Below are 25497 nucleotides of genomic sequence, written 5' to 3' on the forward strand. Positions count from 1 at the left end.
CTGTGTAAAACTGTACACATACCAGAAAAGCAGAAGTGCATCTCTCCCCAGATGAGTAGGGCTTTAGCTGTGCAAGTGCCATTATTTCTAATGAAAGCTATAATGACAAAGCCTGATTCATCTCCTTAAGACTGTCAGATTAGTCTTTCTGATAATATGGCCTACATTTTGCAAGTGCTTTTAATGTCCAGAACAAATTTGATAAAGCCCAGATTACTCTCAAATGCTTATTGAAAACTGTTTTTATTTTTAGGAGTGCTAGAGGTTTCCAAATCTAGTAATCAAATAGGTAAGCAAAGGAACATCCATTTAACTTTTAGCAAATTATATGATTTTTGAGAGTAAATTTTTTTCACATCCTTTTTCTGCAAGATATTTTCACTTCTACCACTAGCAGTATTGCAAGATGTGGGCCAGGCTGTTCTACAAAGACCCATTGTCCTCATTTGAAAAAGAGGGGGCTTAGGCAGTCAGAACAAGAATTTGAGAGCTGGAATCATAGAGTAATTCAAGTTACAAGAGGCTTTTGGAGGTCATCTGGCCCAACCCCTGCTCAGTTTTGCCTGCTGAGCCTGTATGAGTTTCCTATGATTATAATTGCTTACATATATAACCATAATTGTGTCTGAAATTAAGGGGGGGCTTTTGCATGTGTCAAAATACTTGAAATACATTTTTGCAAAGGAGTTGTAAGGCAGAAATTGCTAAATGTTAATAAGCATTTATTAATTTAAGTCAGAGAGTACATTAATTTAGACCACAGGGAGCTTTATGTGGGGATGGCAGAACAAGATGGAGCCTCTTTTCTTTTTAATTCCCTTTTTCATAAAATGTGTAAATTTCTAGGAACTGGTAACTCACTCTGCAATTACGTAGAAACTGCACAGACTATATGCTCTTTGTGACTGAGAATCTTACCAAGGAAAAGATTCTGAATAGTTCTAACTTTTCTTAGCTTTCTCATTGTAAAATATATGTACCTAATTCTGAATTAGAAAAGCTTTTTATTGGATTTATAACACTTATCTAGCTCTTTTGAGTGCTCCTTGGTGAGGTTTAACTTAAGCACAGCCAGATCACCCTAGCGAAGCGTTACCTCTTCAGGTATCGTCCACAGGCAGAGCTACCTGCTGGTGGGAGACCTGGTTTCTCCTAGCAAGGCTGAAGAATCAATAAAGAGATGCCTCATTTTATTGGCACCACTCCTTTTACAAAACCCTTAATGCTAAATGTGGTGGTGTTATGCTGGAAATATGGAATATACCAGAAATGTGTGGAAATAGTAAACCAGTCAGTCCCAGAGGATGCCTCTGCTGAGAAATCACTAAGGTCTTAGGAAAAAGGTCTTTCCTCAAGCTTGCCCAGAAGACATAGCAAAACCTGTTGTTCAAAGATTTTGTTAATACACTAATGTTTTGTCCTCTAAGCAGTTTAAAAACTTGGGTATTTACATTATAGCTTGGGAATTACTCCCTGTTCTTAGTACATTCAATATGAGTTTGCTGGTATTTTTTGTTTTTTATTTTAATTTCCTTGGAATTAATGGAGACCTACATAAAATTAATCTTCATTTTATAAAAATCCAGAGAATAAGTATGTTAATATTATTTAGCTTAATATTAATTATCTTTTGCCTTAAATTCTTTGAATCATAATTTATAATAAGGATAGATTATCTATTACAAAAATTACCATATTTTTATTATTTGCTTGCATAAAGCTACCACTTTAACTTTTTACGGTCTTTATGGTCTCTGTAATTTATCTACTTCCTTGGTAACTTGGGTTAGAACAGTTTGCTGTTCCTAAACTTTCCTAGACCAGAGGCACCCTCAAGTAATTTTCAGAAGAATTATTTTTAGTATTTCTTGGAAATGTGCTACCATATGTCAGTCAAGATTCACTACAGATTATTTAAAAATCCATCAGCAGCAATAATTTTGCAGTCTAAACTTAGGGACAGATTGTGAGCATCTAATTTCATTAGCGAGAAATCATTCAAAAAGGATATTCTTCTGAAATAAGGTAAATATTTCCTGATCCAAAGGAATATTTTTGCAACTTAGCATTAAATGTGCTATTAGGGTGATGATGCAATAGTAGAAAACACTTCTCTGAATCAAGACCCTACTATGAATGCTCTGTATTTCACTATCAGACATGAGGTCATATATTTAGCTGGTCAAAATACCTATAATTCCAGGGGCTTCAACCAAGATATGTTGGTTTATACCTGCTGTGACTCTGTCCTTTAACTTTTCTAAATATGGGAAGCAAACTTTAACCATTTCCAAGTGTTCTATTAAGAAACTTCACAAAGGAGTCAGTTATCCCTGTGGGGTTCTGCCTGCTGCTGCAGTGCTGTTTGCAAGCAGAATGAGAATGACCACAGAGTGTCTAAAACACAAGCAGTACTGGAGAACCACCAGCTAATTAATTCAATTGCAACTAAAAGCTTCAGTTTATTTGACAAAAAAAAATGACCACTTTTATTTTTGATAGCAAATAGGCCTTAGAAACTACAGAGCCTGCAGCAAAGATTTAATAAACTACTCACATATGTAATAAATCTTCTACTTAAAACCAGGGATATTTTCTACCTCTCAGTGAAGGACTGAAACAAAGCCTGCTGTCTTACTTAACAGCACTGTTTAACTTAATGAATAGTCAACTTAATTAATTTGCTGATGTGCATAAAAAATTACCCCAATCTGTATATCATACATTATTCATGATGAGAATACAGTCATTTGGAGGGAAGGACATATTCTGAGTTCCCACTGCAGATAGAGGGATGCTGTATGCAGAAGAGATGCACGAGTGTGTACAGAATGGAGTATTTTCAGGAGGTGACAGTATCTGCAGAAGTGTAACCGTATCTATATGGTCCTTTGTTGATAGTGGATCACATTTTAAGCAAAACTGCCTCAATTAAAATAGAAAATGCTTATGCAAAGCCATGGGCCAAATTCTCCCTGTTCACTTTTTGATTCTGTTGTATGTATATTATGCTTAAACCTGAAGTTGGGGCTCCAGCCTATGCTAAAGATAGGAGGCATCCTATCTTTACCTTAAAAATAATGCATGTTTTCTTTTCTACTATTATATGCCCACTAGAATATGAACCTTCATTTTTCTCCAAAATGTAAATCATATTATGCAAAGATTATTGTCCCAAATAATTTACTTGCTATTACCTAGATCAGCCACAAAACTCACTGGCCCCAGATGATGCTCTGCTTAAAGAGTGAAGAGGGAGATTGAGTCAGTGGTTGCAAGATCCATGAAGGGACATGGAAAGTGTGATGATAATTTTGGGTTAAGAATCCAAGGAGAAAAGGTTTCTGGCAGTCCTGCTCCTTCCCCTTAGGGCTCTATGTTGCTGATGGGCAGCAGGTCTGGCACTGCTTGGCAGTTATGTTGCAGAAGAGCCATAGGGGACTCAATGCTATAGTCTGAGTTTCCCCAGAAAAGCTTGTTTACTGAGCAAGCCCATGTCTTAGACCTGAGAGCAAATAATTTCCCCGAATCTGATGAAAGGATGTAGTGTAGCTGCAGTGGTTTTATACTGGTGGATTCTCAGCGGATACAGGGGAAGCATGGAGAGTAGTTTTACTGTTATCTGCATTAGGAGGATTTCATAGTGCAGGTTATTGTACTCACGAACTCTTCTTAATAAAGATGAAGTCTGTAAAAACAGAAGTGTTTCTACGGAGAAATCTGGAAGGCTGCACTGAGGCAGTGAACACCAATTTATTTCAGTTTTACACCCACATAAGTCTACTGAATTGTAAAGCATACACCCAGTAGTATGTGTTTCTATGCTTCTGTAATCAAAGATCACACCCCCACCACTGTGAAGCTGCTACTTGTACTTTATTTTCCTTGAGGTCTTCACTGGCATAGGAATAAGCAGCCGTACCTGTGAGGAATGACAGCACTACCCAGTGCCAGCTAACCTGGCCTTCCTCACATCCCGGGGCTCCTAGGGACATGAACTCCAGCAGTTTAATCATTATCAGGGGGGCTTAACTGATTTTGAAGTTCCCACGGTAACTTACACAGCCACATGATCCTCAGGTTTCAACAAAGAGAAACTGGATGTYAACTTAAACAAGGTATTTCTATCTTCTGGCAGAGGGAATGTATCTATCACATTATGTAGGAGACTGGAAAATGAATCAGTAATTTCTAACTCTACACAGAGTTAGAAAAACAGAGAAATTCATATCATTCTTATATAAAAATGAATTTAAATTGGCAGTGCAGGTACTACCTGTGTGTACTATCTGCTAAACAAGGATTTTTCTGTAGCAGAAATAATCTGACCTTGGAAAAGAMCTGGACTCCTTGTAAGGACCATATGTGCCAAGTTTTATTTTGTTATGCAAATAAAAGTAAAGCTGTCACATGACAAAAATCCAGATCTTTATCAACTTTTGGGACAGTGGAGTTGTATCATGTGTCTGACAGTAGATACATGATGTACATGATGTAGCTACATGATGTATGTGATGAGACTTGGTCTTAAGGGTGAATTGGTTGTATTTGGGATGCCTGACAAAGTCATGTGGTTAAGGAGGTTTGGGAAACCCTCATCAAGAAGGAGAAAGCGAATGGGTTTTAGCTCTATTTAATGGTTTCAGTAGGTGGGATTTTAAGTAGGTCATCTGTACTCAGTCATTTATTTGCTATAAAACTAAAGCTGTCACTCCTTGAACTGTTCAGATTATTTAAAACATTCACAAACCTCTCTAAACTTCTCAGGGAGTGATTGAACTGAAGTGCTGGCCTGCTAACATAACAGAAAATGAAGTTGGAAGTGAGAAACAGCCCACATCTGTCAGCTTGCTTTCACAACCAGGAGCACTGCTTAATAGCAGACCAAAGTTCAGGTTCTCAGTCATTGAAGTACTGGAGTGAACAGGAAAAGGGGCACAGAAATAATGTGGCAATTCCCAAAAATAAATAGTTATAGCGGAAACACTTAAGATTAAATAGGGATTGAGGCCATAGGTTGCAGAATGAGTGCTCTAAGTGCAGGAATCACTGCAGCAATGCAGATGAGCATCCCCAGAAGATGACAGAGTACATGGAGAYCTGGGATTGCCAACACTCAAGCAGTCTAACCCAAGTCATCCTTGAAAACGGTGCCTACGTGGATATTTAAAGCCTGGCCCAGTTCCTGTGAATATTTGCACTGATTCTTGCACTGTATAAGATGGTATCTGACAACACAGCCCCCAATGTCCTGCTGTGGGTTTTACAGGCCTYCCTGCAGCCATTCAGCATCTCACATCATCCTCCCTGGCACTTGCCAACCATTTCAAATAACAGGGTCCAGTTCTTAAATCTCTTCACTGACTTCTACTAAAATATTGCATGGCATTCAGGTTTTTTATTAGTCCCTATAAAACTGTCAATCTTAGCACACTGGTTTATCTTGCAGCCTTTCTGTGTCTGCCCCGAGACATTTACTAACATTAGCTACTGCTCGTTACCACATCATAAAGCTTAGCCCTTGGTAGTTTCACTTAATGCATCTGTTTTCCATATATGCAAAGTCAGCTGAATTTGACTAGAGCAGGAGTGTTTACATAGAAAGGTTGAAAGTGAAAAGTTTAACCTAGTTTAAGTTCTGTTTGCTGCCTATAAGCTTGTGAAATGCTTTAAGGGAAAAAAGAAGTTTGAGATGTATTTCTTGAGAGTGCTGTCCTGGTTTTAKAGTATCTGCTGTGTTTTCTACTCAGAATTCACTCTACTGAAAAATGGGCTTGTGACTGGTTGYATCTATGCAATTGATTATATTTAAGTTGAGAATGAAAATGAAGGTTAYTGTCACGCCTTACATATTTTTAGTATAAACTAAATGGACTCATGACCAWTCGCTGCCAAAATTACCTAAAGCAAACACTAGCATTAGCAATCTCAGAAAAGGACAAAATGGGCATGGAGACTGAAATGTCTGTTTTCTAGACAATCTGGAAGCAATTTCTGTGGCAGAAAGTTGAGGCACATTGGCAGGGTAGGTTGATAAAGGACTGCCATCTTCAGCTCTGTCAGCGTAGACTGATATATTGGACCAAAATGGAATTACACTACAATATGAGACCTTCTGGCAAAGATARGAAATATATGCTACCCCTAGGGAGTCAAGGAAAAGACAGAAGAATGAAACAACCTGCATAGCCAGTAAGGAAAAGGCGAGACAATTATGGAAGCAAGCACACAGCATTCATCCTGGGCAGCCGGAGCTACAAGAGCATCATTTATACCTACAGGAACTCTGGAGGAGTCTAGGATGTGATCATATGATTTAGACAAGTCCTGTAACTTAAGATGATTATTTCTTTTCTTTTTTTTTCCTTTTTTTTTTTTTTTTTGAGCTGAAATTTGATTTTGAATGTGTCTTACATTTGATTTGCTGGAAATTATGTAATCTACTTATATCTCTTTTCTTCTTGTGGTTGTTATCGTTCAGCTTTTAAATGGCAAGCATTTTAGGGCATCCAGAGTTTCCATGAGGAAAGTAAGCATTAGATAGAAATGAAGGAATAATGAATGATATCTCAGATATCTTCTGCATCATAGGTTTTGCTTAAGTTTATCTTCTGCTTCTATCTAATTGTAAAAGATATACCCTTGGAATTATACGAACTGTAGGAGATGTATTTTTTGTTTTTCTTTTATTTTTTTCTCTCTCCTTTTTAAAACTGTTCTATACATCTCTGCATGTGAAATCTGAAGCACTTTGGGCATGATTGTCTCTTTTTGCTATTACTCGGCTCCTGCAGATTTCTGCTATAGCTGGCAGAACTCAAGAAATGGAGTGAAATTAGTGGCCATTACTGAAAATGTGATCTGACCTGGTGTTTTTTAGTGTGAGCTCTCACCATCTTTCCTGGCTGCATTTTATTGTATCGAATTGTCATCARTGACATTATATAAAATTTCTCTTCCCAAGTAAGGTAGAAAAGATTGCTCTAAAATCTCACTATGATTTAACAGGAGGCGCAAAGAGTTTAGTTTTAATCTCAGGGAGTAAGATTAGGAAAACACAAGTATCCTCYAGCTGTCTATTTAAACAACAATAACTCTGAAGAACAAAAGCTTTTGCTTATTAAATTTGAAAGATGAGAGAATAAAGGTTCTTGCTTTGAAGTATCCTATGAGGGACTCTTATTCATGTTTTGATAGAATACTTGCACAACTTTTTTTTCTGTATTTTGTCAGCATGACAGTTTTACCCGGAGAGAAGTCACTTCTGGATCAATTTTTCATGATGTAGTCAACCTCACACTATTATTTGGCAATTTTTAAAATCAAACATGGGCGATGCTACAAATCTCAGCAATTTTGCTTATTGAATAACCCTCCTGAACTTTTTTTTAGAATACCTTTCATTTGCTCAGGGATATGGTCTTTAAAATTCAACTTTAAAAGACTATAAATTATCTTTAGAAACAAATTCTTCAGAGAATTTCCATCTTTGTATCCCAGTACAYGGCAAAATGCAATAGAGTAGTGCCTGAAAGTAAGGAACATAGTGTGTTTATCCCTGTTCAAGGACCTGTGTTCTTTTACTTGCTGTATTTAGCCAAGTCATATAATAAACACTGGGATAATAATACCTGATTGCACAGAACACCTGGTGATTTGTGCCTGACAATCCTGTGAGAAATATTACTGGAAAGGCAAAGTTATAAGCAATTAGAATGGCAAAAAAAGAAAGAAAGAAAAAGAAAGTTCATTTGCTTCACCAGTTTTACAGTTTTTTTTTTTTTTTTTTTTTAAGTAGTTAAGATCAGGAAGAAAATAAATGCCATAGATCTGCCTATCCCCTATCTAAAGAGCCAATTCTTGGACATGATTCTTGTTTTTTCCATTAAAAAAAATCATGGGAAAACAAAGTGTTTGTTTTTTTCTTCTTTTTGCATATTCTTTACTGGGTAACATTAAAAAAGTCATTGACCTGGAGATTATTGCTGCATCAGTATGATATAATCGTGGTCTTAGAATAGCATATAATCCAACAGAAATGACAATGCAATTTGGACATAAAGAATTAGATCTTGAATATTCCAGCACAGAATAAAGAAGAGATTACAGTCCCCTTGTAAGGACTGTACAAGGCTGAATTAGGATGTTAATATTAATGACTTAAATAAGGGAAAGTGAGAAATAACTGATTTTACATTAGGAAATCGGTGCTGAAATTTAGTGTAAATATGCAGTACTGAAGCACCTCTGTAGCCAAGGATATTGCAGGGAATGCTTGCCAGTAGGAGCCTTCTTCTCCAAACCTGTCTCCTTTAGTGCCAGCTATTGGATTATCTGGTGCTGTTRACTGGTGGAGCAGCTTCAGTTTTGTGGGGATCCTCATCTTGTGAGAAAGCGCAGATGCTGCAAGATGGAAAGTGTCTGCTCTGGTCAGTGGACCGTCAATGGCCTAATTAAGCTCTTCATGTATTTAGACAGGTAAACAAAACAAGTTTCTTAGTGTGCTAAATCCAATATGGCAACATTTTTATTTATTCCCTTTCGTTTGCAAGTCAAACTGTCAGTCAGTCTTAAGCTATAGGTCCAAATAGAGACACTCCACGCTGTTCATTCACACCCTGATGAGCCCTGTCCTCAGCTCTGCCCAAATGCTCCCCTCTGGGGCTTGCTCAGCAGAGCTCCTGCCCAGGAAACACTCTCCTCAGGTCTCCTATTGGTCCCGCTCCTCCTGATTGATTCACACAGGGCATCGAACTTCTTATTCCATGGCCTTGTGTGGTGTTATTACATACAAACGTGTTCCTCGTGCCTGCAGACCCCTTTGGACTGCCTCTCCTGACTTTACCTAAGACTAACGCCTCATCGCCTATGAACAAGTCTATTCTCATGTTGTACATATCCTTTTTCTGAAAGGTGTTGAAGATAAATTGTCTTTGCATCTAAGTTTATATCAGTTTTACAACCCACATAGGCACAAATATGTTTCTTACTATTTGCTTTTGCTGGAGAGTAGATGTGATGGCAAATGGTTGTATTAGGAAAGAAAAAAAAAATCATTGACCATGCCTTGCTAGAAATGAGCTTGTGTTTCTGGGAATGTGGCTTAGCAGCCACATTACAGCCTCTGTCTTCTGTAAAGCAAGCGATGATCAGGGGAGCAGTCGAATATGTATTAAAAAGATAGCATGTAKTTTTTGTTTGTTTGTTTATTCTTCTTGCTTGCTCCTTTCAGATCATGGAAGGATCATTACTGAAATGTTTAACAGATGGAAATATGTCTTGAAGAAAGAGATGAATTGACAGAGGATTTTTTTTTTTCACACACAGCTCTTTAATCAAATCATGAAAACTCATACATAAAAAGAGCATAAGCCAATAGTGAAAACTAAACTGTTTGGGTCCTTTTTATTTTTAACAACGTTTCTCATTTCACTGTATTTTTAATGTATGGTAACCAGTAGTAACTCGTGTGTTCCCAGATAAACTAACTCATATCACGCAAGACGCCATTTACACTCATGCTCATGAAACAGACTGTGCAGGGGTGGATGTGGAGTTGAGTCCTGATCACAGTGTAGATGTGTGATACATTAAGAGTGCAAGTGGCAAGTTAATGTCTCTGTGTCATCTGAGCAGGATGCCTGTCAACAAGTGTGGCTGAATATGCCCAGGTGTAATTTTCTTTTCTGATAAAGTGGCCTCTGTTGGTTTTGTTCTGGAATTCTRATGGACTTTCCTTTGTTGGTAGTGTTATTGGGATGTCTTCATGTCCAGAACTCCTTAACCCTTAGCTTTAGGGTAAGGTTCATCAGTTCCTTTCTGTTTATATGCACCCCAACAGGATTATTCAATGGAAATTTTCTGACCTTTCCTTATTTTGTAGTAAGTCTCTTCCTTCACATTGGATTAGAAGAAAACTTCCCYCAAAAAAGTGGCTGAGGACATAATCTAATAGTACCATTAGAGCTGCATTTCAGTCTCCCATTCTTAAGTGAGAGGATATTAGTTGCTTATCTCAGAGGGAATGGCTGTCTTTCTTGAAGAATTCTTCTATTTGCACTGCCCCATTAAAGGAACTACAGAACTTTTTCCCATGGTAGATGATATCAGTGCTATTCTGCAGGGAAGATCTGTTATGTTCTGCAAATATTTTTCAAATAAATTATTCAATGATATAATTTTAAAAATCACTTCCAAAAATGTTATTTATGAAGCTTTTCCAGTTTGAGGTCTTTGGAATGGAAAAGCATGTCCAAAAGCATTTGTGGATTAAACTATCTATTTCAGAAGACTTGAGTGATTATTATCAAGCAACAGAGTAATAATAATAAAAAAATGTCTCTGGATGTTGTAGACCATAATTGCTAGGGGCAGAAACTGTTCTTTTCAGAGCTGTCAGAGGAGACAGATTTTGCCAGGTAGCATCTGAGCTGATAGATCTGTATCTGCAGAAATCTTCTTCCATCTTTGCACAGTAAGAGACTATCAGGAATCCAGTTTCATTCCTACACTTCTGCTGCTGCTTTGTGACTTGTTGTTAGATTGCTCCTTGCTTGCTGTGTTCTTTACAAGGCATTTCTCCRTTAATATTTTGGTTCAGGGCAAGAGATCAGGCGTCTCAGGTACGTGAGGACTTTTTGCATGTTTGTTCAGTTTGGAGAGAGGCTTTTGGGGGGCAGGGGGGGAAGAAGACTAGTGCTATGTGAGTCTCAGTTTTGCATATTGCTAACTTGTTTTTACACCTTAGCTCTTTCTTCAGTAGCCTACTGCTCCGTGTTCCACGAGAGCTGACTGTGTACGATGCCYGTGTTAGATACTACTTCTGTGTTCACCTTGTTACCCGTTCTTTTGTGCAGGTCTGAATTCCTTTACCTGACTGTTGGGTTGTTTTTAGCCGTGGGATGTCCAGTGCGGGCCTGTGCCCTGTGTCATATCACCCCGTGTCTCCACCTCTGTATGTTGTGTCCCATATCTCCACCTCTTCATGCTCTTACTGTCATACAAGGCTTGAAACCCTCTACATGTTGTCGTTGTGTTAGTTGTACACGCCTCCTTCCACGCAGAGTGGCTGCTCGCCACCTAAAACTGGGGTGGCACCACACAAAGATAACCTGAAGTGAAGCAAATTAGCCATAGACAGCTGGTCAATTAGAGAAATTGCTGTCAGAGCTAAACTGAGTAAACCGAAGCTGCAGGGAGGTCAAGGGAAGTTCAGACAGAGCAGGCCTGACAAGCCCTGAGGCCTTGCGCACTCAGTAGAAAGCTGAAGGGCTGTCATTAGCAGTGGCGATGCTGGGTGGCAGGGCTACACGCTTATTCTCAAATGGCCCTTCCAGGGTGACATTGATGCAACCTCTTCCTTTGCTATTTATGCCCCCAAGATGATGAGTATTTTGGAATAAAATCTCAGAAAGAAAGGCCATGGTATAGGGAGAAGGAAAAAAAAAAAAAGTGAAATGTGTGTTGAAATGTGTGTTTTGGCTACGTATTCCATAGAAAGAGGATTTCACTATGAATTATGTTCAGCTTTTTATGTGAGAACTTCACATTCTTTTTCGAAAAAAATGGTAACTTGTTTTAATGATGGTAACAAATAATAAGATAGCAACTTCGTTGAGAGGAAACTGAGGATGGATTCATCCATCTGGTGTCTTATCTCTCCTTTTTGCCCCTTCTAGCACTCTCTGATAAGTGAAAATGAAGACACATAACATGTAAATGCTACTTAGCTCTCAGAATTTTGACGTTCGAGTGGGCTTGACATTAGGCGTAATGATCATTGCAAACCCTTTCTTCCAGTCCCTATATTTAAGTGTGACTGTTAAATCTAGTCAAAACACCAGGAAAGCAGGAGCAATTCTTATGTCACACAAACACACATATACACAAACATATATTTTCCAGGCTTTCCCTTTTCCTCCAGAGATAATTTGGTACACATTTCCTGGCTTTCCCTCATAAATACTGAAATTTTATTTTATTAATGGTCACTGCTACACTACTGATCAAACAGAGAAGTTTGTTTTTGCAAGAAGAATGAAATTTTTAGGGACAAAACTGCAAGGTTTTCTGAAACTGAGCAGCTCAGTTCAGAAATAGAAGRTGTTCAGGGACAGGGAAAGACAGATGCTTCCTAACTCAGAAAGAGGGCAAGAATCAGAACAGCAATGGAGCACAAGCAGAAAGGGCATAGAAGTAAGTTTGATTAATGTGTGGAATTGGCTACCAGGTCAGAAATAGCAGTAGATGTAGCCATAAACATATTCCAAAATTATTACTAAGCAAAACTTCACAGAGAACAAAGATTACAAGGTACAACTATAACTGGTTTATTTTTGAAATTCCTAGAGGGGCAAAACTACATCAAGGTCTCAGAGATGCAGACTCAGGTAAGTAGAGTTTCAAAGTACATTTAGCAGAGTAATAATGCAGAGTGCAGAAGATGCTGTGGAGAAGTGTATAAAGTACAGAAAAAGAGACACGAAGGTRGAAATGTTTCCTTCAGATAGGTTATGTAAGAGGATTTTTAGCCCTCCTCCCCTTCACTACGGCTTTAGGCTGTGGCCAAATCACTGCATGCAGTGAAAGTGCTGCAGAGCTTTCTTCAAGTATGAACCAAAATGCCCCCGTATTCAGGACGCAGTGTCCAGGCCCCCCAGGTTTCTTTGGCCCCTTTTTCAAAGATCCTGGGGAGCCACCAAGGCCACTGCACCAGCAGGAAGCTTTAAAGGTGACTGGGCTCGAGGCCAAGCACCGAGATGCATCTGCTGCCTCCTGACATTGCTCACTTGTCTTGCGTTAGTCCCGTCCCAGCCTTGGGCACTCCGTTTCAGAGACGTCAGCGCCACACGCACGTAGTGGCATTTTTAGGAGCTGTGGAGTTTATGAGGCCTGAGGCAAGATCCATGAGGACACTTTAGGGCACTCAGTCTCAGGACAGCAGAGCGTGGCAGGTTTGGGAAAAAGGCAGATTCCCTGCGGACAGAGAGGAATCTGTTTTGTTTCCATACAGAGGGCCTTGAGTAAAAAATGTAGAACACCTGACAAAACCCAGATGATTCGGTGAGAACTTTGGTCAGCAGTGGATTTTACCCAAACTGCATCACTGATCTGTAAAAGCTGGAAGAGGTTTTTCATGACTAGCATGGGTATCAGATGGGACCATCAGGGAGGAGAGAGATCTGATAACTTGGAAAGAGGGCAAAGTTCCAAAATTAATGGAACATGAGCAGAAGTTAAGCACGGATTTTGTTTGTTTTTGTTTTACTGCTTAGAGCCTATTTCCCATATAGATAAATTCAGTTTCATTTGCTACAAGTCAAACACCTTCTTTGGAGGCACAGACTTATGCAAAATCCTTGGCAGAGTGTTACTGAGAAGCAATTCCCCAGGAAGCCAGTGAAGCTGGAAGCTTCTAAATGCAGTTTGTTCTCCTGAAACTCTAGGAACTTTGGCGAATATGACACTGAAAATATATGTGTTTTTTTTTAAGTAAAAGCAGGTACTATGCCAAGCCAGGGAACCGTTTTCCGTGGAAGATTCCCAGTAAAATAATTTAGAATAGAGAATGTAACCTGAATACACTTATTGGCAGTGTTGGCATTTTTGGTCACATCTGTCAGATTTTTAAGGATTTTCAGTTCTTCTCACTGCTGATTGCTCAATATTGTGGTCCTGGTGCAGAAGAGATGCTAATAAACATTTCAGTGGAAGTAAATGTACTTTCCTGGCTGCAGACCAGAACGCTGAGAACCTTGCAGGATTGCGCCCATTCAGCTGCCTCTCAGCCACGTTCTGGCAGACGTGAGGTCTCTCGTAGGGAAATACATTCTTCACGTGCTGGGTGGGGGTGTTGTAGGCAAATTCCAATGACCAGTCTTACTTAAGTCTTGTTTAGGATACGTACTATTTGTGGTCAGATATAATTTGGTTTTAGGCTTCTATTTTTTCATTATATCTTTTCATTACTGTTCTATTGAGGATCTTAGAACATTGCGTATGTAGGAAACAAAATTACAGGTAACAGATGTTTCTCATTCTTTAATCTGAATACCTATTATAATAAATTAAATCACTTCTGCTGATTATCTAATATAGAGAGAATGAGAGATGTTGCTTTGGGGACTGTAACAGAATAATTGATTTTACAGATATAGTGTTTCCTCTTTCTTTTTCCATTAACGAATGATAAAATTAAAGCTGCAAATAATTTTCTCTTCTAATACTCTATAAAAATCTTCACACATTTAGAACTTTTTCAAAGTTACCATGTAAGCTAAAATTCCTGGTCTCTGGCCAAAGAAAAATTTTATTGAGAAGCTTAAAATAAAATCCACTTTCTGAAATCATTAAGGTTAAAATTATTCCCCTTTCAATTCAAATCTATAAATGGTTTGTTTTTACCCAGATAATCCGTAGATGACTGAATAGTAAATTCTGGAACTCACTATAGAAACAATCCTTATTGAGCAGTCTACCCAGAGTCAAGCGTTAAAAATGGCTGGATATTAATAGCAAGGAGTAATTTGGAATGGTTAATGCTATCACTGAGAAATGAACTCTCTCTGGCAGTGGTGGCATGTTGTGAGAGGAAACAAACCCTGTCCTCACCTGGGGAAAATACAGGTACTGTATTGTACTTGTACTGTACAAGTTGTTTGATATCAAGAGGACAAAGTTGTGGCTCAGTATGAGGACAACCAGGGGATAAAACCCAACATTTTTATCTTGCCCATGACTGCTTCTTAAATGTGGCTTGGAGCCTGATTAGTTACACTGGACTTGGAAGTTAAGAATTTTGCCTTAAAGATTTGTGGTAGCTTAATCTCGTGTGCTACATTAGAGATTTATTAAGGTTTTAAGTCATTTTAAGCACATGATTTAAGTCTTTAAAGCAGCTTAGTGAGGTTTTTGAGCCTAGCCTTTAGAAACCAGAAAAATAAAGTCAAAAACATTATGAATGTAGCAGATTGTCTTTGCCCCCCAAATCTTACAAATATCCATAGGTGTTTGTTCACTACAATGCAGCCTTTGGCACTAGTTAACACTTTTGGTAAAATTTTAAAAAAATGCGGTAKTTTTAATTTTACTCTTCAAAGCATTTTACCATTGGCCACTTTCCCTTCTTCCAAATCCACYCTTCTTCCAAAAAAATAGTGATGCTTTATTACTTTACAAAACCCAATTGTAATACACAAACAGATTTGGGTTCACAGGCCTCCCTGGCTGCGGAGCAAAATGCCTTATTTCAGTTTTTTACGTGGGAGAAGAGGGTTTACAAGTTCAGTTGCTGTGTTCAGTTACACAATTTGCAAGTTCAGTTACTAAGACAGTTCTTGGCTGTAATTACCATTACATGGCTCTCAATCCCCATCTCTCCCAAACCCTCTTACCGCATCTCCGCTCCTTTCACCAGAGCTCTTTGAGCAGGGAGTTACTTTGGGAACTTCTCTTTCCTTTTACTGCTTAACCAAGAACCTCTATCAGTTTTCTCACTTCTCATAGGAGCACTCAATCTCCCTTTCCTCTAACTTCCRAAACATATACACAGTATAACTTCATTTCATACAAAAGGCTGTGCTGCAATCTTCATCTTTACCTGTTGTTTTGTTCACATAGCTTGTCTTTCTGAATCCCCATGCTACTTTCTTCTTTGAAGTAACACCAGGCTTCCTGTCACTGTGTTCAAAACGTTGTGTAATTCTAATTCTATAAATCACATCTGTATCTTTCTCCTCTGCCTTCTGTTCATAACGTCTGTAAAATCCTTATTTTGCATATTAAGTCCCTCTAAGATGGACCCATCTATATGTCAGTGATGCATCTCTAGAGAGCCAAGCTGACTGTAACTTGAAYTGTATATTGATTATTTAGTGACATTCTTCATTCGCTGATATCTATGTGCTTGTTTGCCCTGAGATTGGTATCTCTTTGGAGCCGTGACTTCTTAATTGTTTCTAAAATAGTAGTCATTGCTCCAAATACACACGAGCCTGTGACTTGAATCTAGGACTATTATTGACTTTTGGGGATCAAGTGATTCTTTTTTCAGCATAGAGAGGCAGCCCGAGTGCCTTAATTTAGGTAGAATGACCCTTTGGCCTGCAGAGATTGAAACCAGAGATATAGTTTAGGATATGAAAATGTTAGAGTGATTATGCAGCCCTCGCAATGAGCTAGTCTCCCTTCCTTGCACCAGTATTTGATGTACACGTGGTTGAAGCCTATTTAGTATTAATCAACAGTGTTGATTAACAGGTTTTTGTGTCTTCATCAGTTTGTGGAGAGAAAAAGCAGAGTAAATCCTATACCATCCTTCTGTGGTTCTGTAAAAGGTGGCCAAGAAATGACTGGTCTCTTTATCTCACTGTTTTGGGGTTAACTCAGYGTGGTTTGGTGGCACAGTTCCTCTCTTAAGTATGCATAAGCCAGAGGGTCCCACAAGTGCAGTAGTACTAAATAATACATTGAATAATATATTGATTAGTTTAATAAGAGTTTCTAAAATTGCCTCATTAATATTAATTGTTCTTAATTCATCTTGTTCTCCTTCTTTCTCTTTTTCTCTTTTTGTTTGTAAAGAAATATAAGGGACATTTTTTTCTGCAGGATAAATTAAGCGGAAGTGCAGTTTAGTAGATAATCCTCAATCTGTCACAGCAGGCAGACTTCTGTTTATATCTGAAGATATCTTACTACAGATTAACAGAAGCTTCATATGACCAGAACTGCTATTTATGATGCACAATATCAGTACTGAAGGAAAACATTCATTTTCTGGTATCACCCTCTGATTTCCAGGGAATTCTGTTGGAGGGTTGTTTTGGGTAAGCATGAGATTGGTCCTCTTTAAAATGCTTTTCTCGTCATCACTCGATAGAACCAGAGGTAAATGGCTCAGAAACCAGCTAGCCTTTCATCTCAAGGACTCACACTGTATTCCACGATGACATTCAGTAAAAAATACAATTTCATACATGATTACCTACATCATTTGGAAAGAGCTAGTGCAAGCATAAAAATAGATATCTTCTTCTCATGCCATTTACTTCAAAACTGTCATTATTCTCCATTTTTAAAAAATACTTTTCTTGCCACATATTGACATTTGTTTATGGTAATAATCCATATACGTTGGCTTGGGTTTTGTTAAAGTGTGATTCCTTTAATGTTTCACTGGCTGTCTGCAAACAGATGAAAATTTTATTTTTTGGAAGCAACACTAAGCTTCATGTGTAATTCTGAGATTTCACAGTTAAGCCTACACATTGTCTTGTGCATTAATAATTATGTGTGAAAATATCCTTCAAGAAAATCTGAAAAAAATATAACTGATTTTATAGATAAGAAAATTTGACTTGCATAGTAGCGTATGCTTAATATGTTGCATTGAGAATCTTGTATAAATAAGTGAAGTTCTATTACCTGCCATGACTTCGCAGGCATAAGAGCATAATGCACTGATGATATCCTGCCTTTGACAAATGCCCGTAGCACAAACCCAGCTAAGAGCAAAAGATCAGGTCAAGCACAGAGTAATGCTTCCCTGGGAAAGCCTCTTAGCTCCCAGAGACCTGCCAATGGAGATTTCCTATAATGAAATATTCCTGTGGAATTTAATGGGTCTTGATGGTTGTGGGGTTTTTTTGGTTTTTTTTGTTTTTTTTTTTTTTTTATCTATATAAACCTTTGGGCTCTGCAGCTACCCTACCACATAGAAAAAAAGTGGGTTTTTTAAGTTTCCAGCCCAGCCAATGTTTCATTTGGGACATCCTATGGTAAAACATTATGCAATTGAGATAGCCATTTGTATGGGAAGGTGTTTCCTTGATTTCTCTTACACTTAAGCAATCACTGAGTTACTTTTCCCCACAGCTGGCTTCCAGCAGCACCAAACTCTCCTCTTGATTCCTATGTAACAGAAGTCACATTAGAGTATTACCCAGTTATATAAATAAGAGGATATCACTGTGTATGAGAATGTATACCCGATATTCTCTCAGATGAGACTCCTCTATCAAATTTTAGTCACAACTGTACCAGAATCATAGCAGATAGAATTCTCACTGGTCCCTCAATTGCTTTCTCAACCTACCACTTTCACCCCTCCTTTACCTCAGTTTATCTCTGCCTGTTGGCAGATGCTGGGGCTTGTGAAAATATCTACCCACTATCTCCTTCTGCCTACTCCTTTTCCATATGGATGAAAAAAACTATTATCGTTTTCATATAAATTCACTCTCACTTTGAAGGAGATGGTTACACTTTCTGATCTATAAGAATTTCTAACACTTTGCATGACATGTTTAAAAGCAAAAGCAAAAAATTATTTTCTAGTTTCCAAAGATAAACTTAAATGATGTTTCCATCTTCTAACATACAGCAAAGAAAAAAAAAATTTTTAACTGGATTTTCAAACCAAGCAGGTTACTTTTGTACATTATACATTGAAAACTGGATTTTTATAAGAACTGTATTTTCAGAATCTCCTGCTGATTGCATTGGAACACATCTGACACAGGAATTCATTTAAATAGAATGCCCATAAAAGTAATATGCCTCCATAGGTGTATACATCAGGTGAACTGAGACTCTCATGATATACTTTTATTACTATCATTATAGTTTGGGCTGTAATCTAGTATGAAATAGAAACATGCAGTGAGCATTAGGTTTTGAGTCATCAGAATGARTATTGAGTCTAAAGCCTAAAATCAGCATGTTTAGAATGGTCAGTTTATGCTGTTCCATTCTCACAACACTTTTACCCTTCAGCTAAGATAACTCTTCATTCTGTCTATTCTACTGAGGGATATTTTCATCAGCGTAATCGTATTTAATAATTTTCTTAGTGCTCAATAAGTCTGTATTTAATATCATTCTGTGAAATAGGCTTTTCCTTCCCTAATAATTCTTACTGTTACCTGACTATACTTATTGGACTTGTTTTCTRGAAGTTGTGCATCTTTCTCTATTCTTCCTGCAGAGATTTAGTGKTTTTAGTCAACATATAGCACATGTAACTTGTTCAAGGAAAACAACCTCCACCTTTGATCCCTGAGGCGCACCTCTAATTCTGGTGAAGTTACTTGGATATCTATTTCTGTCATCGGTTGTTACATCTTGTCTAAAAAGAGATAAACAAACATGTATTTTTTACTGCCACAAAGCCTCCCAGGTTCTTGTTCAGAGCKTCAATTCACAGAAAACAAGTCCTGTTTTTAATGAGAAATTCCTTTATTTCGAGAGGGCCAGAGCAAGACCTGTGCGCCCTTGAGATCAATTTGCATTATGGTCTGTGAGCTGAAGTGGAGTTTAAGTACTTGATACATATTGTGCTAATTTTTTTTATAGAATAAATTTCACCCTGATACAGAGAGAGAGAAAAAAATAAAGAAGTGTTTTATACATTTGTTAGAACAGTTGGCAAGGATGTAGGTTGAAAGTTTTTTGCGAAGAGTAAGGCATTATGCAGTGTAAGAAACACTTTCTGAGGGTTCTTACTGAGTTATAATCTAACTTTGGGTTATTTCCCAGTTCTTACATAGGAACACACAACTACCTATAAGAAATGGTATTGGGTAGGTCCTGGTTTTTATGTCAACAACTGGCTGAATTCAGCGAGCCAAGCAGGGGATGAAGTTAGGGCCATCATTTGAGGAGGTTCCTATGACTCCTGAGATTTTCAGTAGTACCTATAGGGCAGGGCATTGATTTCTTAGTAGACATCATTGGGAAAATGGACAGTCAAATCTCTGTTTAAGGGAGTTTATGGTACAACAAATGTCCATGAAACACGTACAGCACTAGAGCAGTGAGGAAGCACGAACATTTTAAAAAGCTTCAGTTCCAAAATCCCTTCCTTAGCTATTTATTTTATATGTATATTTTCTAAACGCGTTTTCAAATGGAGTCAGCCCTTCAGTAGTGTCATATTCTGTTGTTTTCACAGTCTCTCTGCTCCTCTGTGCATGCCTGGCTGCAGGCAAGGCCACCAGGTTCAGACTCCAGCAGTGAAGCAGAGAATCAGAGTGGCCTCTTGCCATTCTCTTGATTGCTTGCAAAAATAATCAGATGAGTAAACAAACTAGTACTCCAATACAGTCTTTGTATCTAGGAGCATATGAGGCTTTACTGTTTGAGTGTCTGAACATAATGATAGAGAAGCTGCAGGGTACTGAGCAAGCTTCAACTGGGCTCATACCTGTCCATGGTGCAGGACGGTGCTRGGTTTTGACTTGAGTCCTTCATTCAGTTCTTTTTTTGAGGAAGTGGTAGTCATTGCTGAAGTATATAGGATTTAAAGTATAATTTTTAAGTGACTTTTGTAGAGTATCTTGACATACCTCACCGAGCAAATGGAGCATAAAGAGGAAAAGAAGGCAACGCTAATCCAAATCAACAACATTTTTCTCTTTAAGCTTCACACCCAAAAGCATGATTTGTAAGGTCGTGGAATATGAATCATATGGAAAATACTAGTTTAAAAGAATAATTTCTGATGCTATCTTTTCCCATAGTTAAGGATAAAATCGTATGTTAGGCTTACTCAGATTTTCAGAGTCAACCTCTTCTGAAGGACTTTCTAACATCGCTTGGTGTATTAACTACAGTGGTTTGCAATATGTGAATTTTGGTGTGCAAGTTATGGCTAAGTTTTGTAGTCGTTAAACCAAATGGTAAAAAAAAAAAAAAAAAAAAAGTTAAGGTCACATTTCTAAACGTACACACTTTCCTGCAGGGAATCAGTGTCTGTAATCTTTTACATTCATGTTGTTAATAACAAGATAGTGCAAATTTTAGTTTTTTATTAATTGTTTGACTGGTTGTTGGTTTAGAACATTGTATTTGGTAGCCTTTCTACCACAGGGATGGTTGCTTCAGGTTCCTCCTTTGAATGAGCTGGTACCCCAGCATGAAAGCTGGTACTTGATGTCAGTCAGCAGTGCAGCACGACAAGGGACATCTCAAAGGCAGCTTTGCCTTCATGCCACTCCTGAAATGCTCATGCAGCGTGACTATCCTGCTCCTAGACAGCTTTCAGCTCTGCGGAAACAAACTCTGGAGTATCTGAGCTGGTTAACATGAAGTGTTCAGTTTTATAGTAGCATAGACAATAACAATAGTGATAGTCAGAGAGTGCATAGATTGACATCATCTGTCTYGAGGTTTGGTTTACATAAATCTATTCCTTGTTATGTGAAAAATCTTCTGCTGAGAAACATCTTATTCTAGCAGTGCTCCGGGTGACTTCTATGGGACCTCTGACTTTATATGTGATATACAGGATGTGAAGGTATCGGAAGCTATTGTACAAGTAACTGCAGCTGCAGATTTAACACCAAACAGATGCTAGCAACCTTTACAGTAATTCTGAATGACTCTTCAGGGATATTCATGACCCTTTAAATCATTATTATTACATCTCTTACCATACAGTGCAAAAGCCTAGTTCACACTGCCAGTGCTCTACAGGAGCAAACCTTTTTATTTACTCATATATTGATTAACTCTGCTAGTAAAAATAGACATATTTACATGAGTACAAGAGTATTTTGGTGTTAATATGAGTTTTTTGAGCTAGGATTTGTGCTTTTTTAAGCTAGGTCTTGCCAGTTTTCCATTTTAGATATCTAGCTGCAGCATGAAAATCTTTCCATATGACTACTTGGATACTTACAAGCAACTAATTGRAGTAGTCACAATCCAACATTTCATGGCCAGACATTACTCTGTTCATGATTTTTGATGATGKTTTTTTTGGCCTAAGGACTATGCAAAAATATCAAATAACATCTACATGTAAACAATGCTGAGATTATARCTTTAAGTCTGTCAGAAACTTTGCTGGTCAAAGAGCTCTATTAATGTAAAACATTATTTTTCAGTTATAAGTTAAATAAGTTTAATTACTCCCAATTAAGCCCTGTATTGATGAAAGCATTGTTGTTGCAGTGCTGCTTCACAGGTAAAGTGGAGTAAGAAGTTGACAGGGGAGCTTTAGGCAGGACATTTGCAAAGCAGTACAGAAATATACTGGGCAAAAACACATCTTAATGCTCACAGTTGTCCATGAGCTGTTCATGTAATTAAATTATTTTAAAAGTAAAATATTGCAATGATGTAGGACAACATATTCCAAATTGAGTGAAATCATGGTTGGCTGAAGTCAGTGCTAGAATTAGAGTTGCTTTCAGTGAGGCTGGAATGATACCCTAACTTTCCTTTTGTTTTCCTCTAGTATTTTCAAAGGTCAGTGAAGTACAACAACTGACTTCTGCAGGAAATAACTCGTTTGTTTCAATATCGAAAAAAAATCTGCAAAGTATTAGAAATTAATTTTTATCAGTTCTATTACTTGGCCAAATATTGCAACTACTTAAACTTTTCTGCATACTCTGTTGTGTGTTATTTCACATGCAGAGCACGGAGTATGAATGTTAGGTCATGTTGGCCTCTAGGAATTTGAAAGTGTTAAACAAGTGATACATCAGGAAAGGATGTTCCCCTCCCTCTGAAGTGTTGCTAAGTTTTTAACAAAGACGAGYTTTCATTCTGCTTATAAATAAACAGGAGCTACGATCAACTTTTGTCKCTGTCAAAGAGTTTCCAAAACAAAGTTTTAAGACTTGATCCACAACAGGAGAAAGTTGTCCTAGTTATTAGAACTAAAATCCTTTTTTTATGTTGATGAACTGCAAATATTTTCATATAGCACTAAGATTTTTTCCTCTTTAACACTATCTGTTTACTATAGCTTCTCTGTATAGTACTTCCTTAGAATATGAGGTCAGAAAGGTGTCAGAGGGAACCATCTTGCCTATCAGATAGTTATGAACAGAAACCACAATCTTTACTGAGATAAAACATTAATTTCCATTACAAAGAGTTTTCTTTCAAAGCTCATGAAAGAGTTTTGGGAATTTCCTTCCTGGCTATGTTTATATGCAAGATGACAGAAAAGAAAAACATAGGTTAAAATAACTATTGGAGATTATTATAGAGGAAGTATTATGGTTAGATAATCTGAGATATGAGTGTGTTTGTGTAAACAACACACTTTGCAAGGGGAAAGAAGAGACACACACAGGGAACGGTATAAACTACGGTGCCCTATCCTCAGCTGGAGACTTCCACMTTATGCAGGTCATTTGCTTGAAATCCTCTAAAAGTTCATTTTCTGTTGCTCTATTCAGAGTGTTTGTAAATAATTCTTACAAAATCTGAGAAACCTTGCAGCTGCCTTACTCCAGATATCAAGTGTTCCTGCTTGTAGGTTCTCCAAGTTTTATCTCACTTTCTACTCCTTTTTTAACCATTTTTCATGTCCTTTCACATGAGTTCTTCACCCAAGCTTCTTTCTTGTGTGTGTGTGTGTGAGTGTGTGTGAGAAGAAACAAATCAACTTTTTTCCCTAACTAATAGTTTTGGCCTTCTAATTTGCTTAGAAACAAGATCCTACCTGCACAACTACATGGTGTGATTTTTCTTAAGCAGACCAGCTAAAAAGCAAACAAACCCTTTTTGCTGTGGTAGTTCCTCAGGGGCTAGGAGGGAGAAGAAAAGGTCAAGGATCCTGCCTGGAGAGACCATGAATAGCAACCGAAGGGGGAGTGGGCACGAACTTCAGTGTATCGCTGGCAGCGGAGCTTGTGCGTCTGGCAGGAAGAGGCTGTGCCGCGTTCAAGGCCAGGTACTTTACAATGCAGAATTTCTTTGCTCCCTAACCCGGGAGATGCTCAGTGCAGAGAGGGGTGCGGAACGGCGGCTCCGCGGCGCGCTGCAGCAGCAGCTCTCCCCCAGCACACACTTTCTGCCCATCTGCACATAAACTCCTTCCTCCGCCGCTAAGGTCTTTACCCACTTGCATGTCTGCGTACAGCACGCGTAGCAGGCGTGCAGGGTTTCACATCCAGCAGAATGTGTGGATAGACGCCGTGCATATTCTCTGACATGACCGACTCCACGATCAGCAAGCACTCCATATCTGCCCTGCCTTGTTCCATGGGCGCCAAAAGCGCTTTGCGCGTGGGAAATGCCGGCGGCCCTGAGCTGTGCAGGGGCCGTGCATCCCTGTCCTTGGTCCTAAATTCCAGAGCCCGGCACAGCCATGRTGGGGCTGCCGCGGCGGAGGCGAGCGCTGCCCGCAGAGCCGCCGGGCCCCAGGGCCGGCCGTAACGCGGCGAGGAACCTTCCGTAACGTGGCTCCAAATTCCATGAAACCGCCAGCATCCCCACGGCTGCCGCCAGCCCTCCCTGCCCGCCTCGCAGCAGCAGCGGCCATGGACGTGCAGCCCGGCCCGGGCGGCTGCCGGCGCGCGAAGAGCCCAGTGCCGCTATCCCAGCCCTCGGCATCCCCGCTCCAGCGCCGCGAATTTGCAAACGGCATCTTCACCCCCCCAGCCCTCCCTCTTCCCCCCAGCAAACAGAATCAGAAAGCGCATCTTACCGCTGGATGAGGGAGAGCAGCACAAGCGCCCGCACCATCATTTTGAGAGAAAATGCAGGATTCAAGAGTGCAGGGCTCCCCAGGCTTGTTGGATTTAGAGGAATCATCTCTGTTTTTCTCCCCCCCTCTTTTTTTTTCCCCTTTCCTCTTGGTTGCAGATGGATCCGTCCCCTTCTTAATTTTTTTTTTTTTTTGGTAGTGGTTCTCCCCCCCTCCCTAGCAGGTCCCGTCAGTGGGATGATACATTGCGCCCAGCTGCGGGAATTAATATGCAGGGGGGGCAGAAATTAGATCCGCACAAGCCCTTTGCAGATATAATCAAAAAATGTCAGCTCAGGCAGCAGGCAGCAGCATCCAGATGGAGAGGAATAATATAACGGGGAGGGAAAAAAAAAAAAAAAAAAAGACACATCCACACGCTCACGGAATAAAAGCGGCGAAGGGAAGGAGCAAYGCACACACATGCACAGGTTTACAGGATCACTCACGCATGCAACAGAATCCGATGCACCGGGAGAAGGAGTAAACGASAGGAAAAAGAAAAGAAAGAATAAAGCAATGGAGCCTCTGCCTGAATGCAGATTAACTCTGAGGTCAAAGTGGAAATGATGCACTCTGCTGCAGCACAGATTAACACATGCGTGGTGTCAGCCGGGGTGCTTTTTAACCTTTGATTACACATATGCAGGCAGCCTGGGTTTTCGTTTGGGGAGCGAGGAGGAATTGGCAGGCATAAAAAGGGAGGTTGGAAGGAAAAGCTTGCCCTACGCYGCTGAGCATATTCATTTTTCTAAACCGTCTGGAAACCCTGATTGCAGAGGGGAAGGAAAAAAAGGATGGATCAGGGGAGTGGAAAAGGGAGGGATGGTTGTTGCTAAGTAACTCAGGAAATGGGGAAAATAGCATTGGTGGAGTCGGTATGAATGAGGTGATTTAGTGTGCGATAGGATTAGGGAGAATATACAAGATTTTCATCTCCCCTCCCCCTGGTAATATCAGGGTAGACAAGTGCAGGAAATGCCTGCTGCAGAGAAAGGACACAATAGGTG

The 25497-nt window shown here is 39.1% G+C and overlaps 1 protein-coding gene across 2 annotated transcripts in view; it reads right to left on the minus strand.

Moving 5' to 3' along the window:
- The window catches only part of GABRG2 (gamma-aminobutyric acid type A receptor gamma2 subunit), a 63297-nt gene extending 38052 nt beyond the window's left edge, over nucleotides 1–25245 (minus strand). The window contains exon 1 of one of the 2 annotated variants that reach the window (XM_026047446.1): nucleotides 24937–25245. In XM_026047446.1, the coding sequence (XP_025903231.1) occupies nucleotides 24937–25130 (194 nt within the window). In that variant the 5' untranslated portion in view covers nucleotides 25131–25245. Of the gene's footprint in view, nucleotides 1–24448 lie in introns of both variants that reach the window. The other variant, XM_026047447.1, reaches the window with a different exon arrangement.
- Nucleotides 25246–25497: the final 252 nt, after the last annotated feature.

The sequence above is a fragment of the Nothoprocta perdicaria genome, unplaced genomic scaffold (assembly GCF_003342845.1).
Source record: "Nothoprocta perdicaria isolate Ctin4 unplaced genomic scaffold, notPer1 scaffold_5, whole genome shotgun sequence".
Taxonomy (NCBI): Eukaryota; Metazoa; Chordata; class Aves; order Tinamiformes; family Tinamidae; genus Nothoprocta; species Nothoprocta perdicaria.